This window comes from Mus caroli, unplaced genomic scaffold (assembly GCF_978045245.1).
Source record: "Mus caroli unplaced genomic scaffold, Mus_caroli_1 scaffold_4, whole genome shotgun sequence".
NCBI lineage: Eukaryota > Metazoa > Chordata > Mammalia > Rodentia > Muridae > Mus > Mus caroli.
Window position 1 is genome coordinate 133925160 of NW_028227259.1, and position 17122 is coordinate 133942281.

Here is a 17122-nt window from a genome sequence, read left to right on the forward strand (position 1 = left end):
ATAATTACTTAACACGAGCCACACACCACATATAATCCCATCATTTAGGAGGCTAAAGTGAGACAATCACAAGACATAGCAAGATGCTGCCTGTCTCAAGAAAAGCAACAACCACACGCACATGGGCAGTGTTGCTTTAGCTCTGACTCCTCCAGTTCAGACTCCTGTGTTGTTCAGTCCAAACCACTTCGGCATATAGCTCTTCAACAGAGGGGTTTGCAAGCCAAGTCCCAGGACTCTGTAAACTATCCTATACCCTTCTGGGGAGCTGTCTCCCTACGCATCTGGGTTTTACACTAACGGGGCAGTTGGCATTGATGAAACAGTTGGTTTTGTTTGTTTGGTTTTTGTTTTGTTTTGTTTTGTCGTTTGAATATCCAAGTACCAGAGCAAGCTTAGATGGACAAAGCAGGAAGCCTGAGCATTCTTCGTGAAAGCTGGTATTGTAAGCCCTCTCCTGTGCCTTATGCCTGTGATGCTAGCACACGGGCGGCTGAAGCAGGAAGGGTTCTACACCTTAGATGCCAGCCTGCGATACAGTGGAAGACATTGTCTTAAAAGAAAAAGTATAGTTTTGGCATATAGATCAGTGATACAGAACTGAAGAACTAGACGTTAACACTTGATTCATTTATGAGCAAGTATGCCAAGGTAAATCTTCCTTCAGAGAGGGAAGAGAATTATTTCACTGAAAGATGCTGGGGGGCTGGTGAGATGGCTCAGTGGGTAAGAGCACCCAACTGCTCTTCCAAAGGTCCGGAGTTCAAATCCCAGCAACCACATGGTGGCTCATAACCATCTGTAACGAGATCTGACTCCTTCTTCTGGTGTGTCTGAAAGACAGCTACAGTGTACCTACATATAATAAATAAATAAATCTTTAAAAAAATTCTATTTAAAAAAAAAAAAAGAAAGATGCTGGGGAAACTCAGTATGTGGGAAAAAAAAAGAGGTTGAGTTTACACTTCTGCCTCACATTAAAAAAAAAAAATACAAAGGAACTCAAGAGGCTGGAGAGACGGCTCAGAGGAGAGCAGTTGTTGTGCTTGTAGAGGACCCAGGTTGTCTCTTGGCACCATGACAGCTTACAGCAGTCTGTAGCTCCCATTCCAGGGTGTCTGCTGCCCTCTACTCACCTCTGAGGGCACTGTGCACACACAGTGCACATACATCCATGCATGTAAACACTCATCCATGTAAAATAAAGTAAGAACTGAAGCATGGCATGTTTAGATAAAAGCTTAGGGAAAGTCTGTATGTATCTGAGCTAGGCACAAGTTCTTAAGCTCTGTGCAAAAGCTCGATCAAGCTTAGTGTGGTAGCATACACTGTGCTCCCAGCTTCCGAGAGGTAGAGGCAGGAAGATCAGCAGATCAAGGCTATCCTTAGCTACATAGCAAGTTTGAGTCTAGCCCAAGATACTGAGATGCTGCCTCAAACAAGCAAAAAAAGGAGTACATGTTTGGTTATATGCTATGATAGGCACCATTTTATCAAGGGGGGGTGTTCATGCTTTTGAGCTGTGCATTTTATGCCATTGGCTCTCAACCTTCCTCATGCTGTGACCCTTTATTGCAGTTCCTCACATTGTGGTAGCCCCCAACCGTGACATTTTCATTCCTCCTCCATAACTAATTTTGCTACTGTTATCAGTTGTAATGTAAATATTCGTGTCCACTGATGCTCTTAGGTGACCCCCTGCAGGTTGAGGACCATTGTTTCAGCCTGTAACTGGAGATGGTCATAGCACTGCGATGACACTAATTAACTTCCACTCACGGAGCAGCCACAGGATATATTGAGGTTACTTAGCTATGTTAAACTTCCTGTCTAGCAGGTTCAGCATTTGATTTATATTTTGTGTATAGGGTAACTATTAAGATGGTGGTCTCCTCTGCGGCACACGTTTGTCGTTATTACCAGGCTACGGCAAGTATATTTTCTTTGCCTCCCATAACCGAATTGGAAAACTTCAGAATGAAATGAATCACCCAGAATATCTTGTCACAATCAGCGGAAACGCTTCTCTTCCCCCTCAGCAGTTACAGTGCACAGTTTGACTGATTTCCTTAATTCAAGATAATTGATCATGTTTGTAATTTTTGTGACAATATCTGTATAATTTATGGATAATCCATGGGTCATTCCTGGCAGAGGAAATGGGAAGCTTTGGTGGGGTCACGCTTAGGAGGCTCGTCTACGTGAAGGAGAGTTGGGGGTGTGCAAAGTGGTCTTCAGCAGGCTGTCTTAGCCACTAACGGAATAGGGCACTCCGTTAGTTCTGAGCCCCTTTAGTGTTCGCATTCAGTACATAAGGCTTCCCACCATTAAGAAAAAGCACTGGTCACCAGGCATGATGGCGCACGCCTTTAATCCCAGCACTCGGGAGGCAGAGGCAGGCGGATTTCTGAGTTCAGGGCCAGCCTGGTCTACAAAGTGAGTGCCAGGACAGCCAGGACTACACAGAGAAACCCTGTCTCAAAAAAAAAAAAAAAAAAAAATTAAAGTAGCCTGGCCTGACCCTTAAGGGTTATTTTTCTTACAATAGATGTTAATAGCTTATTTTTCAGGTCCTGATCATTTAAATAAATGAGGATGAATCTGTCTCCCCAGGCTTTACCCCTGCTAAACCCTTGTGTGCCTGAGACTAGGTCAGAGCCATGGGCAGTATCATGGATTTCCTGGGTAATCCACTGCAAGGATGCCGGGAGAGATTCATTTTTATCTGAGATGGTAGAAAAGTGATTTTGGGAAGAATACATTTTAAACACTGTCAAGATTTCAGATTGTCTCACTGAATGTGGCTGGCGCCAGTAAAAGATGATGTTTAAGTTTAAAAAAAAAAAAACAAAAAAAACTGGGTCTGGAGAGATAGTTCAGTGGTTAAGAGGTCCTGAGTTCAAATCCCAGCAACCACATGGTGGCTCACAACCACCCATAATGAGATCCGACTCCTTCTTCTGGAGTGTCTGAAGACAGTGTACTTACATATAGTAATAAATGAATACGAAAATAAATCTTAAAAAAAAACTAAACAGATTTATTTTAAAAACTGATGCTTTTTTCAAGGTGTTAAATTTTTGAGGTGTTAATTTTTTTTTAATAATTTATTCTTATTTCATGTGCATTCATGTTTTAACTGCATATGTGTCTGTGTGAAGGTGTCAGATCCCCTGGAACTGGAATTATAGGCAGTTGTAAGCCACCATGTAGTTTCTGGGATTTGAACTCAGGACCTCTGGAAGAGCAGTCAGTGCTCTTAACCACTGAGCCACCTCTCCAGCCCGAGGTGTTAAATCTTGAAAAGGAAGAGGGTTAGTTAGTTGGTTGGTTCCATGGAGCTTTTTTTTTTTAAGGATTTGTTTTTTATCGGTTTTACATTTGTGTCTGTGCGTGCACATGCATGCACCTGTGGGGGCCAGCAGAGGGCATTAGATGCCTTGAGGCTAAGGGTACAGGTGGTCATGAGCCCGGGAACAGGGGTACAAAGAATTGAAATTCAGGTCCTCTAGAAGAGCAGCCTGGGCACACTGAGCTGCCTCTGCAGACCCCAAATGCCCATTTTAAGCCATTTTGATCTCGGCTCTGTGCTGTGTGCCTCAGTAGCCCACATGTCTGCACTTCCTGTGCATTATAAGAACCACAGTGCATGGGTCTCTCTGAAAAGATCAAAAGCTGCAGGCAGCTTCAACTGTACTAGTGAGAGTCCTGACTGCAGCACAGAGTGTGCTGCCAGGAAGGGACCTCCTTACAGGACCCTGTGTGCTAGCTTTCCAAAAGGCCTAAGAGTCTCTTGCTGCTATGAAAGAGTATCCTTTATGTCTGTTTCAGTACACAGGAATGGGGTCCCCCATAGATATGCTGCCCTTTGGCATCTTGGGTACTGTGTATCAAAGGTTCCTCCCTTTCTTCTAATGAAGCATCTCTGTCTCTGTATCTCTGTCTCTCTCTCTCTGTTTCTGTGTCTCTGTCTCTGTCTGTCTGTCTGTCTCTCTCATTAGTTGTTCTGAGGCACGATCCAGAGTTTTTCATTGTGTAGCCCTGGCTATCCTGGAACTCACTCTGTAGACCAGGCTGGCCTCTTATCAAGGCTTAAAAACTGACTCTCGTGCTGGTGAGATGGCTCAGTGGGTAAGAGCACCCGACTGCTCTTCCGAAGGTCCAGAGTTCAAATCCCAGCAACCACATGGTGGCTCACAACCATACACAATGAGATCTGGCGCCCTCTTCTGGAGTGTCTGAAGACAGCTACAGTGTACTTACATATAATAAATAAATAAATCTTTAAAAAAAAAAAAAAAAAACGGACTCTCAGCAGCCATCAGTGTCAGTCACTGTTCAGCTAGGAGCAGGACTCGCATACCTCCCCTCCGCCACGCCGGGGTTTTGTCTGCCTTGAGCTTTTGCAGGTCTTGTGCTGTCACAGTCTCTGTGAGTTTGTGCAAGCATTTCCAATTTATGTCTAGGAGACGGTTTCCCTGAAGTCATCCACCATCACCGCCTCTGGCTCCCACAATCTTTCTGCTCCCCTAGTGCATAGATCCTTGCGTTTTTATGTTTATAGAGACTCCATAGGACTGGACACTCCAAAGCACCCTACTCTCTGCTCTTGACCAGTTGTGGGTCTGTGTTAATTGTCATCTACAAGAGAAGCTCAGGTGAGGGTTGAGCGAGGCGCTGATCTACGGGCCTGGCATAAGTCATTCTATTGCTGTGTCCACTTAACAGAACAATAGTAGAGGCTGTCCTCAGCAGTAGTGTCAAGTGTGGATTCCTCTTGTAGAATAGGCCTTAAATCCAACCAGGAAGTAGACGATTGTCCCATAACGCTGGTGCCACCCTTATGCCAGTGGACATAGATTGTGAGGAGAGTTAGCATAGATTGCAAAGTTAGCCATGAAGCAGTTCCTTATAACACATCTCCTCCCCTTCCTGTTTATATCAAGTGTTATTTGCTACTAATAATAAACAGAAGTGGCCTTATATTGCTGTTTTCATTTTTGGAAAGTCAAGATTAAATATTATCTACTTCTCACAAAAATAATCAGCCTTCTAAGAACTGAGGGGAAATGACTATGAGGTCACTGGGCTATATATGTTCTAGGCTAGCCTAGGGTACCGAAGAAGCTCCTCACTTCCCCTCAAAACCAAACAAAATTCAAACTTGATTGTATTTAATAACGTGACAAGTGCTAAACCAGTCTTCATTCCTAACAGCTGGCTGAGTGGAGAACATAGTCTGACTCTTTGCTGTGCCTGGAAAGGGCCTCAGTACGTAGCACAGGCTAGCCTGGACTCACTGTATAGCCCAGGTTGCTCTCTAACTTACTGCAGATCCTCCTGCCTTTGCTTTCAAGTGCTGAGATTCGAGGTGTACATGAGCGCCCCCAGTGCCTCCTGACTCTCCTTAACTGTCGGACACTGCTCTTCTCTCACAGGGCCCGGGCCATTCGCTTTAGACAGGACAGTAATGAGGCAGTTGGGGGATTCTTCTCTCAAATTGGGCAGCTATATATGGTGCACCATCTTTGGGGTATGTGTATTTTTCCTTCTTTTGTGATTTGCTGGGATTGAAGAATTCATTACTAGTTAAATTGGAATGGTGGGATAAATCTTTACTCCTTGAGAACCTTAGACGATATAGGAAAGGCAAGCATGGGGGGGAAGGCTGGTAAATGCTGGCCTATCTAGAAAAAGGCCAATAGCAAGAGGTCGGTGGATTCACAGCTTATAAACAGGGACAGGTTGGGATGAAGTCATATGTGGTAGCACATGCTAATAGTTCCAGCGCTCAGGAAGCTGAGTCAGGAGGATTGAGAGTTCACCATCAGCACGGACTGCATGGCATGTTCAAGACCAGCCTTGAGCTAGAAAGCAAGCCAGGGTCAGAAAAATGGGCTGCTGGGGAGGGTGTGGGGCATTGGGGGGTGGGGGACAGGAGGATAGATAGAATTCTGTTTCACTGCATATATATATATATATATATATATATATATATATATATATATATATATATATATATATATATAAACATTAAACCTGGAAAAACAACCACCACCAGGATCTAGAGGGATAGCACAGCAATTAAGAACTCACTGTCCTTTCAGAGAACTCGAGTTCTTTCTGACCTCTGAGGTACCTGCACTCACATGGCATACATCACACAGGCATACAGGCATACATGTAAATGAATGTAAAGAAGCAAGGGTATGGCCTGGTGACAAGACAGTTGCCTAGCATGTGCAAAAGCCCTGGGTTCCCCTTGATCAGAAAACAAACAAACAAACAAACAAACAGCCACAAATAGTGCAGACCAGTTACACAGTAGCATAGCCGCTGGGAAACTAAGCCTCAGCAGATACATTGAGGCAAAAAGGGTCACTTCTGTAGTCTTCATTCCTCCCAGAAACCCCTGCTGCAGCTGGGCTCTCCTCAACTGAGCTTGCCTGGTGTTTAAGAGCCCAAACCCTGGGCTAATGATAGACTATACCAGTAACCCTTCATCCTTCCAGCCCCCACTCAGCCTTGTCCTGAATATGACATTGTCTGCTGAGGAGAGATTTAGCCCACAAAGCTCAGAGTTTTCAAAGGTATAGAATTTATAAACAAACGTCAGAAGACAAATAACCGCAAAACCACTGTGTGTTCTAGAGCTGGTGAGATGACTCACTGGTTAAGGGTACCGGCGCTCTTGGGGAGGACCCAGTTCATTTACCAGCCCCCACCTAGTGGCTCTCAGTCACCTGTAACTCCAGAGCCAGAGAATCTGTGGCTCCCTTCTGGCCCCCGTGGCATGCACAGACTGCACCTGCATACATACACATAGATGCACACACGCAGGCAAACCGTTCATACACATAAATTAAAATCTCAAATTTAAAAACCAAGACAAAAGTTCATGTTCTACCCAGATCATATTGCATGTGCCTGTAATCCCAGCACTTGAGAGGCAAAGACAAGGAGAGTCTGAGTCTGATGCTGTTGGTTGTCTATCTGGCTAGCTGAGGTCTGCGCTTCTAGAAGGTGGGTATTGGGTCTGACTGAGACCGCATTCCTGTGCTTCTGTTCAAGCTTATAAAGATCTTCAGACCAGGGAGGACATCCGGAACGCGGCCTGGCACAAGCATGGCTGGGAGGAGCTCGTGTACTATACGGGTAAGCTGTTAGTGACCCCGCGACGGGTTCCTGCTTGGAGTGTGCATTTGGGAAAGTGAGGGCGTGGTAGGCTAGGGTATGAAGGTAAGGCTAGCAAGACATGAGACAGACCAGAGTTTTTTCCTAAATGCTGACTTGATTTTGTTTCAAATGAAGAATCTTGATTCTTTAATCCAGCATAGTGGCTCATGACTGTAATTCCAGCACCTTGGGGAGCTGAGGTAGGAAAGTTACAACAGAGGGCCAGCCTAGCCTACAGCGTCAGACGCTGTCTCAAAAAAAAAAAAAAAAAAAAAAAAGGGGGCTTCAAAGACTGGCTGCTCTTTCAGAGGACCTGGGTCTAATTCCTAGCACCCTCATGGTAGCTCACAAAGCTCTGTAACTCCAGGTCAAGGGATCCAGTGCTTTTTTTTTTTTCCTCTATGAGCACAAAATGTATAGCACACAAACACAAAACACACGTATGCATATACTTAATAAATTTTTTTTTAAAGCAGAGGACAGATTAAATAAGAATATTGACTTTATTACATATATTTTATAATATTTGATTATATTGCCTTGTAGAATGGATATATGTGTGGATATATACATGTGGATAGCTTAATTTTTTTTTTTAATTATTTTATTCCTTGGTTGTCCTGGAACTCAACTATGTAGACCAGGCTGGCCTCGAACTCATAGAGATCCACCTGCTTCTGTTTCCCAAGTTCTGAGGTCAAAGGAGGACACCACCATACTGGGCTAGCTTTTTTTTTTTTTTTCCAAATATTACTTTTTATTTTTTTTAGTTTCTTTGTTCTCTGAAAGAATATTTCTTTTTTTTTTTTTCTAAAATTTTCTTTATTAAAACCATCAGTTCCCCAAAGTCATTTACTACACCAATTAAAAAGAATAGTTTTGAAAATAGGTATGGTGGGATACACATGTTGAAGGCTAAGCATAAAAGATAAGCTGGACTACAGAGAAACAAATGCCAGCAATAAGAATAACAACGGTAATAATTAACTTAGGCCTGAGGGTATGGCTCAAACCTGGCCCCCAAAACCAAACATCAGAAATTTAATATTTGGTTGATTGGTTTTCCCAGAGGGTCTCACTATATAGCCTTGGCTATCCTGGAATTCAAGTATGTCGACCAGTCTGGCCTTAAATTCACAGAGACTGGCATATAACCCTGAAGGGTATTTAAGCTACATACTTACTAAGAAGGCAAGAGAGCAGCCTATGATGTAGAAATAGCTTGTCTTTTTTAGTTAAAACAAATAAAATCACATAATTGAGCCAGGCCTGGTGCAGATCAGCTAGCTCAGCATCCCGAAAGTGCAGATAGGAGACTCCAGATCTGCGCCGTCCTTGGTTACTTAGAAAGTGAAGGCCAGTCACAAAAGAAACACAACCGTGCAGCTGTATTCAGTGTTGTGTTTTATTCTTGTGTCGTTTTGATGCAGGGTCTCTCTCCCTATAGCCCAGACTGGCCTCCCACACTCTGGGGTGACAGGTGTGAGCACCATGCCTCCGCTGGTCTCCCCCTCAGCTTCTCGTCAGTTTCCAGAGCGTGATTTGGAAGTCGTTTTTACAAATTTTTCAAATGAAAAAAATTGTTTTTCTTTCCCATTTATTTCCATGTCCATCTCATTTAGACCCAGTATTATTTGGGTTTTGTTTGTCTGTTTTAGTTTAAATAACCTTTGAGAAAGCGCCTGGCTGTCCTGGAACTCACTCTGTTGACCAGGCTGGCCTCGAACTCAGAAATCCACCTGCCTCTGCTTCCCAAGTGCTGGGATTAAAGGCGTGCGCCACCACCACCCAGCAACCAAGACTTTACTAATTTCTCATCAAAAGCAGCTCTGCCGGCAGGCTGACTCTCAGTTTCTGTAACATCCTTGTTGGTGGAGTTGAGGTTTCTGGCTCGGTTGCTCAGACTCTGCGCTTCCTAACAGCACACGCGTTTCCGGTCTGAGCAGGCGCAGTGTCCATCTCTGCCGGGTGGGTTTGGGAAGGCCAGGGCAGTAACCTTCGGCTTCTTTTCAGTCCCACTCATTCAGGAAATGGAGTCCAGGATCATGATCCCGCTCAAGACCTCCCCGCTCCAGTGACGCTTCCGTGTGCCTACGCAGATTCCTGTGATGAACGCGTGTCATGATTTCATCTCACCCAGTCACCGAGTGAAAGCAAGCGAGGTGTAAACTGCTGTACATAGCTTCTAAGATCTCTTTTCTTTAAAATTGAATAATCAAGCAACGGGAACTCCGGAGGGCTGAACTAACAGAAGTGGTGCAGCCTCTGCTCAGCAACCGCTCCTTAGCCTCTGGCCCTTCAAGAAAACAGGATCATTTGAAGCCGGGTGTGGTAGCTTTGCACTCAGGGAGCTGAGGCAGGAGAATTACAATAAGTCCTAGGCCAATCTGGGCTACATAGAGAGTTTCAGACCAGCTTGGACCTTGTGAGACCCTGTCTCAATAACCAAAATTAAAGTTTGAATTCTCTCTGAGTAAAATCCCAACTATGAAAAAGAATTAGCTACTATTTCTTGCTATTAAAAAATAAAATCTGTTTTACAATTACAGATTTTTTTTTTTTTTTTTTTTTTACAAATTTCCTTCCTTCAGGAAGAAATACAAATGAAGTCACGTTTCCTGAGCAGTTTTTCTGAGTCTCAAACTAGGAACAAATTATGAGTGTACCAATGGCTGCGAATGCTATGATTTTGTGACTTCTGGTCAGTCGGTCAGCAGGCCGGGATGTATTATTGCCCTGAGCTGGAAGGGTGGTCACCCTGCACCTAGCCAGCCATGCAGGCTCCATCAGGCACCGTGTCCCAAGGGGTGGGCATGAACCAGTGCGCCACATGTGATTTTGAAATAAACACCTCAACTAGCACTAATTTTATTTGCAATATTTTTCTATAAAACAAGTAGCTCTTGGAAAAGGGGTTTCTTTTCTAAGCCGCCGTTTGTGACCTCTGGTTCTATTTTGGTAAGCTCCCAGCAGACACTTCCAAGTCTTGTACCAAGGGCAGTGCACACTAGGTCTAAGTTGGCATAAACCTTCATATTCTGTCTGTCTCTGTTTGGTTTTGTTTTTAATATAGTGTGCCAATTTTGTGACTGTAATCATGTGAAAGTCCCATTGAACCGAAGAATTATGTCTGCCCTACAAATTGATTTGTGTAAAATAAAGTATAACTAAATCTCCTATCAGATGTCTAATTTTTACATGCGAATGATTTTCTCCAAGAACATATTAAAGTAAATAAAAGCCTCTTACTTTTCATGGTTTGCACGATTGAGACCTTTTTGTTTGTTCGTTTACTTAGCTTGTTTGACATTTTTGAACCCAGGGTGTAAGTATGTAGTGGAGGGCAGCCTCTAACTAAATCCTGCCTCCACCAGGCATCGCTAGGTGACATGCGCGCACAGTACAGGAGCTCGCGGGACCACTCCGTTGTTTATGTTGTACAGGGGAAGGAGCACGGGAGCCACAGTGTGCATGGAAATCCGGACAACTTAGAATCAGCGTCTTCCATGCACGTCCCTGGGATGGAACTCAGACAGTCAGGGTTGTCCCCAGGCGCCGTTCCCCACTGAGCCACTTTGTTTGCTCTTGAAGTCTTTTGCTCTGAGCTTGTGCTTCGGAGGACTTGTACTGGGGCCATGGACTCAGGAGGAAGATAGGGCATAGAGCAGAAGTCACGTGCTGTTTAGTAGGTTTGATTTGGTGTGGTTTCTTTGAGAAAGAGTGTCACTCTGTAGCCCATGATGGCTCAGAACACTCAGCATGCCCACTGGCCTTCCCTCCCCAGGTGCTGGGTTAAGTACATGAGCCATCACACCTAACCCCTCCCCATTTTTTTCAATGAGTCTCCTGATTGGCCAATAAACTTTTTTCCCCCAGACAGGGTTTCTCTATGTAGCTCTGACTGTCCTGGAACTTGCTCTGAAGACCAGGCTGGCCTCAAACTCAGAAATCCACCTGCCTCTGCCTCCCAAGTGCTGGGATTAAAGGCATGCTCCACCACTGCCTGACTGGCCAATAAACTTAAAGCAATCATCAATCTCTAAGACTCACTCTCCCATCTTCAGAATGAGGAAAATCTGCTGTACTTCTCTTTGGAGTTTTTATGAAAATTGCAATCTTTAAATTTTTTGTACCTGGCCCTCTCCTTGAACCATGTGGGTCTCAGAGATTACACTCAGATCATGAAGCCTGGCAGTTGTGTCTTTCTCCACTGAGTCCTCTCACTGGACTGGTGAGACTGGATTTTACTGTACCCCAGGTTGGCTCTAAATCACAGCAATCCTCCTGCCTCAGACTCCTGAGTGCTGGGACTGCAGGTAGATACCAACAGGTTTAGCTACGGTTTTTTGTTTTTAAGAAAAAAAAGACCAGAGCTGAGGATAGAGGTCACTTGATAGACTATTTGTCTAGCATGCCTGTCTTAGTTAGGGTTTTACTGCTGTGAACAGACACCATGACCAAGGCATCTCTTATAAGAACATTTAATTGGGGCTGGCTTACAGGTTCAGAGGTTCAGTCCATTATCATCAAGGTGGGAACATGGCAGCATCTAGGCAGGCATGGCGCAGGAGGAGCTGAGAGTTCTACATCTTCATCTGAAGTCTGCTAGGAGAAGACTGCCTTCCAGGCAGCCAGGTTGAGGGTCTTAAAGCCCACACCCACAATGACACACCTACTCACACAAGGCCACACCTGCTAATAGTGCCACTCCCTAGGCCAAGCATATACAAACCATCACAGTGCACAAGTGCTAGCTAGGTTCAGTCAATCCCAGCAGCATACATGGGAGATTGGGGCTTCAAGGTCAGCAGCAGGTACCTAATAGTTTGTAGCCAGCCTGGGCTACATGAAAGCCTGTCTCCTAAAAAGGCAAAATATAACTAAAAGCATGACGTTACTTCCATCATGCTCCACTCTCCAGATGACCACACACACAAGTGTTTCTCCATGATTGGATGATAGGAAGGGATACCCCATTCCACAAGAGCAGCAGCGGCAGCGAGCGGAATTCCAGAGATTCAAGGGGATGCTTGCCTTTGCCTGCACAGTCCTCAGAATCGTAATGGTTGGATTCATTTGGACGAGTGAGTGACCCGTCCACAGGTCACATGAGTTCTGCTCACAGCCTCCGAAGTGTTTTCACACTTCTTGTGTAATTCCTACAGCCCTGACATCAGCAGTCCAAGAATTGCTGTCTTCAACAGAGAGATATGCTCACTATTTACTGACTGCCACAGGTCACATCCGGAGCCAAAGCGATTTCCACGGCATTCGTTTCATTCCCTAATGCATTACTAGAGTTAACAATTTACCTAAACCAGGGTTGTCCATCCTAGCCTAATACTTATTAACGCTGACTGCGGCATTAACGCATTAATACAGTGGAGGACATCTTATTCCCTAGGGTTCTTATAAAAACCAGTGCTAGGATTACAGGGCTGTGTGAGCTCATCTACTCTTCTGTGGTGCTGGGGATGGACCCCCTAGGACCTTGTGCGTTCTAGGCAAGCCCTCTACCAAATGAGCTCCTTCAATTCCTTACCCTTTAAAAAAAATGGCACTTGGGGGGCAGAGGCAGGCAGATTTCTGAGTTCGAGGCCAGCCTGGTCTACAGAGTGAGTTTCAGGATAGCCAGGGCTACACAGAGAAACCCTGTCTCAAAAAAAAAAAAAAAAAAAAATGGCCAGAGGTGGTGTGGTGGCACATGCCTTTAATCCCACAGTGCTCTGGAAGCAGAGGAGGGTGGATCCCTGTAAACTCGAGGCCAGTCTGGTCTACAAGGCGAGCTCCAGGACAGTCAGGGATGTTAACACAGAGAAGCCCCATCTCGAACAAAGAAAGAAAGACAATGTATCTGCGTGTCTGTCTATGAGTGCACATGTCATGGTGTGTGTGTGAGGAGGCCAGGGGACATCGTGCAAGGACCTGATCTCTCCTTCCTGAGATCAGGAAGAGAACAGGTTGTCAGGGTTGATGGTTGACAGCAAGAGCCTTTACTTGCTGAGCCGTGACTGTCGTCCTTGCCACCCTTTCCTCTTTAGTATTCTCTCTCCCTCTCCCTCTCCCCTTCCCCCTCCCCCTCCCTCTGTGTGTGTGTGTGTGTGTGTGTGTGTGTGCGCGCGCGCGCGCGCGCACACGCGTGCACGCATGAGAGCCTGAATGTAGGTATGTGCAGTGCATACTTGCATGTGCCTTCAAAGGCCAGAAAATAGTGTTGGATCTCCTGGAACTGGAATTACAGGTAGCTGTAAGCAACCCCACGTGGGTGCTAGGAACCGGGTCCGCTTTAATAGCAGTAAATGCACTTAACTAAACCATGGCTCTAACCCCTGAAAAATGTTTGGATTTGTGTTTGTGTTTGTGTGTGTGTATGTGTGTGTGTGTGTGTGTGTGTGTGTGTGTGTGTGTGTTTTGGGGCGTATGTGTAGAAGACTATCTCGTGGAGTGGGTTCTCTCCACCTGTATGTGAACTCTGAAGATCGAACCAGACTTGCCTGGCAAACACTGAGCAGTCCCACTGGCCCTGTTGAGACAGGGTCCCATGCTACCCGAGCAGGCTGGCCTCAACAAGGCAGGCCTCGAAATCCTGTTCCTCCTACTTTGCTGGGATCACAGGCATCACAGGCATACACCACCAGGTCCACTTGCTTCTTTTTTTTTTTTTTTTTTTTGATACAGTATCTTGCTTCAGAGCCTGTTCTTGCCTGGAGCCCCACATTCCCCTGCCTCAGGCCCCAGAGTGCTAAGATTACAAGTCTATCCCACTATACCTAGCTACAAGGGCTTGGATTCCTTAATACAAAGACAAACTGCAATCAATTCCTTAACTTTCTCTGCGTATAGAAACCGTTTTCACAGATTGAAAACTGGCACCCCACGCGGGAGCTATGTAATGCTGCTGCCGCTCTGGGTACCCAGCCTATTGTATCTCTGCATGGGCGTCACCTCTGGGAGAAGTACTTGCTGGCTGCTTCCAGCCAGTCTACAATTGGAAAGGCATGAAAGATGCCAGTACAGTTCCTGCCTCATTCATATTCACCCCTGACACAACAAAGAAGGCCTTGTACGACTGGGGGTGTGGGGGGAGCTGAGCTCGGAGCCTATGGCCCACAGAATTAACGGTAGAACTGTAAACTGCTCTCCATCCAATCATAATCGCAAATCGCATATCTATCAGATTTCCTCTGGGGCAAATTCAGCGTGCACCTGTGCAGGTCACTGCTCTGTCACAGCAGGCTGCTGTAACCAGTTCAACGGCAGGGCCACCTCCTCCACCTCTGCCTGGGCTTGTGTGCTCCAAGCGGTGATGAAAACTGAGACCCTTTGTAATAGCACTCTGCCAGCCCCAGCACGCCTGGTTGGTCCTTCCCATTTTGCTGTGCTGAAATGTGCAAACCCACAAAGCAGCATCTAGGAGAACTGCCAGGAAGCATTTACAACTGGGGAACAACGGCCTTGTTGTTGGGATGCCTGTGTGACCTCTGCCAAACGTAATCCTCCACGCCTCTCCTACGGAACCTGAGGGGTTTTGTTGTTGTTTTTGGGTTGTTTTTTTGGGGGGAGGGGTGTTGTTGTTTGTTTTTTGAGCCAGGGCCTCACTATATTGATCCTCCTGTCTCTGCCTCTCAAGTGCTGAAGTTTTCAGGCATGTAGCATACTTTCAACTGATTTTGTAGTTGGACACATTTTTTTGATTTTTTTGGCTCAGTTATATGTATATGTATATGTATATATATATATTTTTTTCAAATCATTTATACTAGTTACATTTCGGGCAGTGGAAGCAAGGGCTGAGGCTCAGTCAGCAGACAGCTTGCCTAGTGTGCCTGGAGTTTTACATTCAGTCTCAGCTTGGGTAACCCAGGACATGTCGCTGCACACCTGTGATCCCACCACTCAGGAGGCAGAGGCAGGAGGAGCAGGACTTTAAGGTCCTCCTCAGGAACGGAGCTGAGATACACAAGACCCTATCATTTAAAATAAAATAAAGCAAAATGCCCTGGGGTAGAAAGAGTACTTAGCTCAAGTGTGCAAATCTTTCAGGGCGGTGGTGGCACAGGCCAGGGCTTACATAGTGTAAATCCCTGGCTCCATTCCTAGCACTAGTGAAAAAACCAGTAAAGCCCCAAACCTCATATGCCTTCCCTACTTAACGAGCCAACAGTGGCAGCTACCTGTGTCTCCCTGAACCATGTCTTTGCCCTCTGCCTACATTCTCAGCAAGGAGGGTAAACATTCACACCCTTTTAAAGCAACAGCCCCCTCTTCATATTGCTTCAAATACCCAGGAACCTTTCGGGTCTTTCTTCCCACGTCATCTGTGAAAAGGAACTCAGTGTGTATTCCTGTGTATGTGTGTGTGTGGTGTGTGTTTGTGTGCATGTGTGTGTGTGGTATATGTGCGGGGTGTGTGGTTTGGGTACCAGATGCCCTCAAGCCACGGCACACGTGCATACAGGGGTTAGAAGACAACTTTTGAGAGAGTTCTATTGTAAGCTCCAGGAATTGAACTCAAATGGCCAGAATTTTGCAGCAAGCACCTTTTACCCACTGAGCCATGTCTTAGGCCCGAGAACTGTTTTACTAGGAAAATGTTTCTCTCTCTTCATGATTTGTAAACCTTATATGTTAGATGTAACTTTCAAACATACACATGCCTTTATTTCCTGTTTTGTTTTTTGAGACAGTCTTGCTTTGTGGCTCTGGCTGTAGAATAGACAAGGTTGGTGATGCCAGTGATCGCCCTGCCTCTGCCTCCTACTTGCTGGGATTAGACAGGGGCTACCACTTCTGGCCCCAAATCAAAAAAAAAAAAAAAAATTTTTTTTTAAAGACTGGTACTTTTATTTAAGCTTCTATTGTTACTTGTTAAAATGTTTGCTTTTATTATTTTCAATTGTATGTATGTGTGTGTGTTTCTGCAAGTGGGTCCATGCATATGAACGCAGGTGTCTAAGAAGGCCAGAGATAGCAGATCCCTCCGGAGCTGGAGTTACAGATAATTATAAACCATTAGTTGTGGGTGCTGGGAACTAAACTCAGGTCTTTTCTAAGAGCAGCAAATGCCTTGAATCCCAGCATTCAGGAGGCAGAGACAGGCAGATCTCTGTGAGTTCAAGGCTAGCCCAGTCTATAAAGTGACTTCCAGGACAGCCAGGACAACACAGAGAAACCATGTCTTTAAAAAAATTAATTAATTAATTAATTAATAAGATGTAACATTCTTTTTATTCTTTTTCTAGGATATAGGCTCATATTCTGGCTGGCTTGAATGTGCCATACCTCTGCCTCAGCTTTCTAAGTGCTTGGACTACGTGTGTGCCCACCATAGCCAATGTGATGGGGAAAAGGATGCCCTCTCCTCTGAGCCAGGGTTTCCGGTAATGAGGTGGGGTCAGGGCAGTGTGACAGTGCTGTGAACAGAGGAAGCCCAACAACCCTCTTCCTGGTGTGGGGTGGTTTGTACTTACATACTCAAAGTTCCTGAAACACTAGACACAGAAATTCCTAAGAGGCAGAATTAAAAATAGCACAAATCAGCTGGCTGTGGTGACATGCGCCTTTAGTCTGGTACTTGGGAGACAGGAGGATCTCTGTGAACACGAGGCCAGCCAGGCTACATGAGACCCTGTCTCAAAAAGAAAACAGAAAATTGAGCAAGTCTGTTCTGAAAAACTTTTTTCCCAACACAGATTTTCTCTGTGTAGCCCTGGCTATCCTGCAACTCACTCTGTAGACCAGGCTGTCCTTGAACTCAGAGATCTCCCAAGGGCTGGGACTAAAGGCGTGGGCTACCATCACCCAGCATTTGGTATATAAATGTTCTTTATATACCAAAAAGAAGCCCAAAATTCACTTAAAGCTACTGAATCCATGTTGCAAGAGTAAAAGTCTTTAATTTACTGTGCACCTCAGAAAGCTCCAAGTAAAATGTTTGTAGGAATAT

The 17122-nt window shown here is 45.2% G+C and overlaps 1 protein-coding gene across 2 annotated transcripts in view; it reads left to right on the forward strand.

The window, feature by feature from the left end:
- Nucleotides 1–10436, forward strand: part of Nipsnap2 (nipsnap homolog 2) — a 35152-nt gene extending 24716 nt beyond the window's left edge. The window contains exons 8-10 of one of the 2 annotated variants that reach the window (XM_021162400.3): nucleotides 5439–5533; nucleotides 7072–7155; nucleotides 9190–10436. In XM_021162400.3, the coding sequence (XP_021018059.1) occupies nucleotides 5439–5533; nucleotides 7072–7155; nucleotides 9190–9254 (244 nt within the window). In that variant the 3' untranslated portion in view covers nucleotides 9255–10436. Of the gene's footprint in view, nucleotides 1–1868; nucleotides 2011–5438; nucleotides 5534–7071; nucleotides 7156–9189 lie in introns of those variants that run through there. The other variant, XM_085837214.1, reaches the window with a different exon arrangement.
- Nucleotides 10437–17122: the final 6686 nt, after the last annotated feature.